Source organism: Babylonia areolata, chromosome 31 (genome assembly GCF_041734735.1).
Source record: "Babylonia areolata isolate BAREFJ2019XMU chromosome 31, ASM4173473v1, whole genome shotgun sequence".
Taxonomy (NCBI): Eukaryota; Metazoa; Mollusca; class Gastropoda; order Neogastropoda; family Buccinidae; genus Babylonia; species Babylonia areolata.
The window spans coordinates 27,518,794-27,526,293 of record NC_134906.1 but is presented as its reverse complement, the minus strand read 5'-3'; the positions used below and the strand labels follow the sequence as shown (position 1 = coordinate 27,526,293).

Here is a 7,500-nt window from a genome sequence, read left to right as displayed (position 1 = left end):
TGTGTGTGTGTGTGTGTGTGTGTGTGTTTCTCCCGCTGTCTTTCTCCCTGTCTGTCTGTCTCTCTCTGTTTCACTCTGTGTGTGTGTGTGTGTGTGTGTGTGTGTGTGTGTGTGTGTGTGTGTGTGTGTGTGTGTGTGTGTGTGTGTGTGTGTGTGTGTGTGTGTGTGTGTGTGTCTTTTTCTCTGTCTCAGTCTGTGTGTTTCCCTTTTCACCTTTCACTACCCCCCCCCCCCCCCACCCGCACCGCACCCCCCCCCCCCATCTCCCCCTGGCCCCCCTCCCCGACTCCCCACCTCCCACCTCCTCTTCTTTCTCGCTCTATCCACTTCTGTCTGTCTGTCTGTCTGTCCGTCTGCCTGCCTCTCTCTCTCTCTCTCTCTCTCTCTCTCTCTCTCTCTCTCTCTCTCTCTCTGTGTCTCTAACAGCAATATCACCACAACGACATGTATTGTTCGAAGCGTCGGTGCGCTGAATGGGAATAACCTATTATTCGTATTTGTATTTCTTTTTATCACAACAGATTTGTGTGTGTGTCAAACTCGGGCTGCTCTCCCCAGGGAGAGAGCGTCGCTACACTACAGCGCTACCCATTGTTTTTTGGGGGCGGGGGTTGTTTTTGTATTTTTTCCTGCATGCAGTTTTATTTGTTTTTCCTATCGAAGTGGATTTTTCTACAGAATTTATTTTGCCAGGAACAACCCTTTTGTTGCCGTGGGTTCTTTTATGTACGCTAAGTGCATGCTGCATACGGGACCTCGGTTTGTCGTCTCATCCGAATGACTAGCGCCCAGACCACCACTCAAGGTCTAGTGGAGGGGGAAAAAATATCGGCGGCTGAGTCGTGATTCGAACCAGCGCGCTCAGATTCTCTTGCTTCCTAGGCGGACGCGTTACCTCTAGGCCAACACTCCACCTTGAAAATAAAATTATGATATATAGATAAATAAATAATAGATAAGTAAAGAAAGAAAAGAGTGAATGAATGAATGAATAAACGAATGAAAGAAATTGAAAATAAATAAATAAATACAGCTTCGTTTTTCGTCGTCATTGCCATTTCTCTGTTATCAACTCCCTTTGTTCAGTCCTTCTGTGCCCTCTAATTTCTGTAAAATATGAATTTTGTTCCTCCTACTCCGTGTAGAATCCAGACGGACGACTGTTTGTACGGAACTCTCCTCACCAGCTGTACAACTTCAGTGACGCTCACCCATTGGACATCGGGCCCGCCACGTGCAACACGTCACTTCCGCCCTTCTTCTGCCTCTTCTACACTGCCCCCGTTTTAGTCCTCGGGTAAGGGTTGTGGCTGCAGCAGGACTAGTTTGTGGCGGCGGCGGTGGTGTTTGTGGTAATGGGTAGTAGTAGTAGTAATAGTAGTAGTAGTTGTTGTTGTTGTTGCTGTTGTTGTTGTTGTGGTTGTTGTAGCTGTAGTAGTAGTAGTAGTAGTAGAGGAGCAATAGCAGCGGCAGCAGTAGTAGTGATATAGTATGGCAGCAAAAGTAGTAATAGTAGTAGTAGTAGTCGTAGTTGCATCAGACCAGCAGCGGCAGCAGTACTAGTAATCTGGTATAGCAGCAAAAGTAGCAGCAGCAGCAGCAATAGTAGTAGTAGTAGCAGCAGCAGCAGCAGTAGTAGTAATAGTAGTAGTAGATCAACAGCAGCGACAGGAGTGGTAGTAATCTGGCTTAGCAGCAGCAGCAGAAGCAGAAGAAATAGTAGTAGTAGTAGTAGTAGTGGTGGTAGTGGTGGTGGTGGTGGTAGTGGTAGTAGTAGTGTCATCTTCAAAAACTAAAGGAAAAATGTCAGTTTTAATGGAGCCTACGTGGGCATTGGGAAGTTTTTAAACAAGTCTGCTTTCTTAGATTAATCTTGACTCTCAGATCAAACCAATGCTACCATGTGCCTCTTGGGCACCTCTAGTATTACAGCAATGGAGTCAGCACATCTCTTGACACACAAAAGACTTCCAAGTGTCAGTGATGAAGCACCGAACTACATGATTTACAGAGAAACAAGAAGGCATCCTTTTGTCGTTAGCATCACTATGAGTTATCTTCCCTTAGTCATTGACAGCGCAGTGAGTTCTCTTCCCTTAGTCATTAACATCACCATGAGTTATCTTCCCTTAGTCATTGACAGCGCCATGAGTTCTCTTCCCTTAGTCATTAACATCACCATGAGTTATCTTCCCTTAGTCATTAACAGCGCCATGAGTTATCTTCCCTTAGTCATTGACAGCGCAGTGAGTTATCTTCCCTTAGTCATTAACATCACCATGAGTTCTCTTCCCTTAGTCACTGACAGCGCCATGAGTTGTCTTCCCTCTGTCATTGACAGCGCCATGAGTTATCTTCCCTAAATCACTGACAGCACCATGAGTTGTCTTCCCTTAGTCATTGACAGCACAATGAGTTATCTTTCCTTAGTCATTGACAGCGCCATGAGTTATCTTCCCTTAGTCATTGACAGCGCCATGAGTTATCTCTCCTTAGTAATTGACAGCACCATGAGTTGTCTTCCCTTAGTCATTGACAGCACCATGAGTTATCTTCCCTTAGTCATTTACAGCACCATGAATTGTCTTCCCTTAGTCATTGACAGCGCCATGAGTTGTCTTCCCTTAGTCATTGATAGCGCCTTGAGTTATCTTCCCTAAATCACTGACAGCGCCATGAGTTATCTTCCCAAAATCACTGACAGCACTATGAGTTGTCTTCCCTTAGTCATTGACAGCACTATGAGTTGTCTTCCCATAGTCATTGACAGCGCCATGAGTTGTCTTTCCTTAGTCATTGACAGCACTATGAGTTGTCTTCCCATAGTCATTGACAGCGCCATGAGTTATCTTTCCTTAGTCATTGACAGCACTATGAGTTGTCTTCCCATAGTCATTGACAGCGCCATGAGTTATCTTTCCTTAGTCATTGACAGCACCATGGGTTGTCTTCCCTTAGTCATTGACAGCACTATGAGTTGTCTTCCCTTAGTCATTGACAGCGCCATGAGTTGTCTTTCCTTAGTCATTGACAGCACTATGAGTTGTCTTCCCTTAGTCATTGACAGCGCCATGAGTTGTCTTTCCTTAGTCATTGACAGCACTATGAGTTGTCTTCCCTTAGTCATTGACAGCGCCATGAGTTATCTTTCCTTAGTAATTGACAGCGCCATGAGTTGTCTTTCCTTAGTCATTGACAGCACTATGAGTTATCTTCCCTTAGTCATTTACAGTACCATCTATGTTTTCTCTTCCCTTCGTCATTGACAACACTTAGTCATTTGAATAGATATCTGTCTCTGTATTCGTATTTGCATTCGTATTCCTCTCTCTCTCTCTCTCTCTCTCTCTCTCTCTCTCTCTCTCTCTCTATCTATCTATCTATCTATGTATCTATCTCTGTCTGTCTGTCTGTCTCTCTCTCTTTGTTTCTTGCTTTCGTTCTCTTATTTCCTCCCACTTGTCTCCCTTTCATATATTTATTGGCACTGTTCTTTAAAATGGATGTTAACACAGAAGTCCCTTCCCCCCTTACCCTGGAGGACAAATGGCCTAAACAATTAACCCTTTCACCGCCAAGCTCGCATTTATGCACAGGCGTGGTAGAGGACCCATTCAATGAAAGGTGACCATTCATGAACCTACTGCTCTTAATGTTCGGTGGTAGGATAGGCCATATTTTCTATACATCACAGGGGGAATCCCCAGCTATTCTTAGCCACTGTCTTTTCTGTGTTTTTCCACAACTGGAATTTTGTACTTTGAATTGACTGGCGGTGAAAGGGTTAACTACCCAGACTTCTGTGTGTGTGTGTGTGTGTGTGTGTGTGTGTGTGTGTGTGTGTGTGTGTGTGTGTCAGTGAGCAGGAGGTGATCCTTCTAGGGGAACTGGAGAAGTGGGTTCCCGTGTCTCCTCAGAGGGTCCACCAGATCCGGAAGACCCCCCTCTCCCTCACCCTCACCCTCCGCGGACAAGTTGGAGAGACGGTGACCTTGACCTACCTGAAGGACGGGGTTCTGCGCAACGTCACCGTGGTGATGGATTCTGCCGGCCAGGGGACAGTTCGGATCACTGGCCGGATACCTGCCACGACTTCAGGTGACCTTTGCTTTCGGGTGTCTTTGTGTTTATATGTATTTGACTGTGCTTTCATATCTGTGAAACTGCATGTTCGGTGCATATCTGTTATGCATGTGTGGGTGTATGTGTGAATGTGTGTCTTCATGTTTTACATCTATTTGCTTATTTATCATCATTGTTATCCTTTTTTTTCTTTTTTCTTTTTTACATTATAGTTATTATTTATTTATTTATCTATTTATTTGTGTAAGGTTATCTATTATTTATTCACCTTTTTTTTTTCCTCAAGGCCTGACTAAGCGCGTTGGGTTATGCTGCTGGTCAGGCATCTGCTTGGCAGATGTGGTGTAGCGTATATGGATTTGTCCGAACGCAGTGACGCCTCCTTGAGCTACTGAAACTGAAACTGTGCTTCCCTCAAAGTTTGCTCAACTTTCCGTCAAAAAAAAAAATACCTGTTTGCCCAAAACTAATTACCCTTTGTCTATACCAAGGCGTAGTTATAATATACACTTTTTTTTTTCTTTCTTTTTTTTTAATGTTGCGAAAGTTTGTTATTTGCAAACAAAATTTGGTCTGTTGTTTTCAGCGGAGCGAACTATTTGACTAAAAAAACAAAACAAAAAAAACAAAAAAAAAAAAAAAAAAAGGTTTGTAAAGCGTAACGTTACATTCTTCAACCCTTCTACTGCCAATAATGACCTGCTAAAATGTGCTTGAGCACTACAAACCTGTCACTGACTAAAAATCCCACGATGCTCAAGTGTGGGGATCACCACAGTCTGCTGTACGGTTTCACGTTGTCGTTTTGTCAACTGGGTCTTTGAACAATACCAGTCCGACTAATGAAATGGAATATTACATACACAAGAAAGGTAATCCTGCAGTTTAGAATACTAAACTCAGGGGCCGTTAAAATGAAAAAGTAGAAGGTGTTTTAGACTGACTTCGATGCGCTGAGTCGAATGCAACCCTCAGCTAAGCTCTAAGACCACTCCTTTTGCCACGAAACTGGATCAAATGCACGGTAAGTAGTACTCCTTCTCGACCTGCACGCCATTTTGACTGCTGATCACGTGGGTGAACGTAAACACCACGTCACCAGCAATCAAAATGGCTCGCCGATAGTTGCTCGGGAAGTGACCGACTGAGTTTACTATTTATTATGTCTCTGTTTCATTGACAAGGAGTGGCCGTAGAGCTTAGCTGAGGGTTGCATTCGACTCAGCGCATCAAGGTCAGTCTAAAACAACCTCTATTTTTCCATTTGAACGGCCCCCTGAGTTTAGTATTCTAAACTGCAGGATTACCCACAAGAAAATACATGGTCATACAATCCTTAATTAAATCAGCAGTTACTTCCATTCCATAAAGAGTATCTTTCATACATTAACCAGGTTGTTGGCATTTGAGCTTTTTCAATACACCGGAAGTATTTGATCACGTGACAGTCCATTACGACACAAATCCATTTTTTACGTCATTCATAAAACAGCATACGTCTGTCTTTCCCTTGACGTAAAAGAAATGACCGCATGATAAAATACGTGGATGTGACACAGTTCCAAGCAATTGTATCACCAAAAGTGATTCATTGGAACCGAAGAAGGGAAAATGGTACCAATATTGACCCACTTCCTGCATTTACACGGTCATTTATACTCGGCAGACAGGTGGATTTTGATTTCTTATATAAGACGCGCACGAAAATCACTGTGAACAATCCCCCCTCCACGCCACACACACACACACACACACACACACACACACACACACACACGCATACACACAGAAAACACACACACACACACGCATACACACAGAACACACACACACACACACACACACACACACACACACACACACACACACACACACACACACACACAACACACACACACAACACAACACAACACAACACCACACAACACCACACCACACACACACACACACACACACACATACACGCATACACACAGAAAACACACACAGCACACACACACACACACACACACACACACACACACACACACACACACACACACACACAACACACACACACACACACACACACACACACACACACACACACACACACACACACACACCTTTTGTTGCCGTGGGTTCTTTTACAAGTGCATGCTGCACACGGGAACTCGGTTTATCGTCTCATCCGAATGACTAGCGTCCAGACCACCACTCAAAGTCTAGTGGAGGTGGAGAAAATATCGGCGGCTGAGCCATGATTCGAACCAGCGCGCTCAGATTCTCTCGCTACCTAGGCGGACGCGTTACCTCTAGGCCATCTCTCCACTGTTGATGTGTATGTGGTGCTGTGCGCACGCGCTCGTGTGTGTAAGTTCGGCTGCAGCATGTACGCGTGAACTGATGAATAGATGACCAAAGAAATGAATGAACAGATAAATAGATAAATAAGTAAAGTAGACCTGAACTCGATTCTTGCAGGTGCTCCCTCTTCCACTGATGGCCAAATCACCACTGTCTCGGTGACGTCAGTCGGTCCTGGAGGTGGCGTCACCAGCCGTCATCCCTCCACGATGACGTCAGTGATGGTACTGCTGATGACGATGACGACGATCATGGTTGGGACTGGATTCTGTGGGACTGACACGCTGTGATTACTGAATGATTTGGGAAAGTGGTATGATAAATATTGATAAGACTTTCTGTTTTTATCCTGTCATGTAATCATGAAAATGTTTCCTTTACACGAGGTACTTGGTCTTTATTTGATGTGCTTGAGACCTTTCAAATATTTTCAGGAATTCGAGAAATACAATGATCATGACTGGCATTGCTACTGTGAAAATGTTTTTGTAAAGTATGAAATGAAAAGAACAAAACAAAAATAAATAATGAATTTCATCACATGCTTTTGCTGGTGTTGAATTTTGGAATGTTTAATAGGCGTGTTTGTGCTTTCGTTTGTTTGTTTGTTGTATATAGAGATACACTATTACTTCTGTTACTACTACTACTACTGCTACTACTACTACTACTACTGCTACTACTAATGATAATATATATATATATATATATATATATATATATATATATATATATAAAGCGCCTATTCGTATAAAACATGCTCCATTGCGCTGTACAATATAAGTACTGACGTTCAAAACATGCATTAAAACATTAAATTGAAAAAAAAAAAAAAAGACTGACATGCATAGCCCATTACAGTCAGTTCATTTTCAGCACGGGTCACGCACCCCGCAATACAATAGAAATCCACTTTTTTTTTAGAATGCAAAATTTGAAAGCAGTCACACCCTTCCCACAACACATCACAAACATACAAACAGACACTCATTTGCATGCACAATGCCAGGTGAGGTAGAATAGGATGTGTCTTTAAATTATCTTTTAAAGTTGAAAAACACTGGGTTTTCT

General features: G+C 43.2%; 1 protein-coding gene across 2 annotated transcripts in view; it reads left to right on the top strand.

Annotated features, from left to right (window-relative positions):
* LOC143275932 (uncharacterized) overlaps positions 1-7,500 on the top strand; it is a 95,894-nt gene that overhangs the window by 83,548 nt on the left and 4,846 nt on the right. The window contains exons 18-20 of one of the 2 annotated variants that reach the window (XM_076580278.1): positions 1,146-1,297; positions 3,860-4,098; positions 6,547-6,934. In XM_076580278.1, coding sequence (XP_076436393.1) covers positions 1,146-1,297; positions 3,860-4,098; positions 6,547-6,719 — 564 coding nt within the window. In that variant the 3' untranslated portion in view covers positions 6,720-6,934. Of the gene's footprint in view, positions 1-1,145; positions 1,298-3,859; positions 4,099-6,546; positions 6,935-7,500 lie in introns of those variants that run through there. The other variant, XM_076580280.1, reaches the window with a different exon arrangement.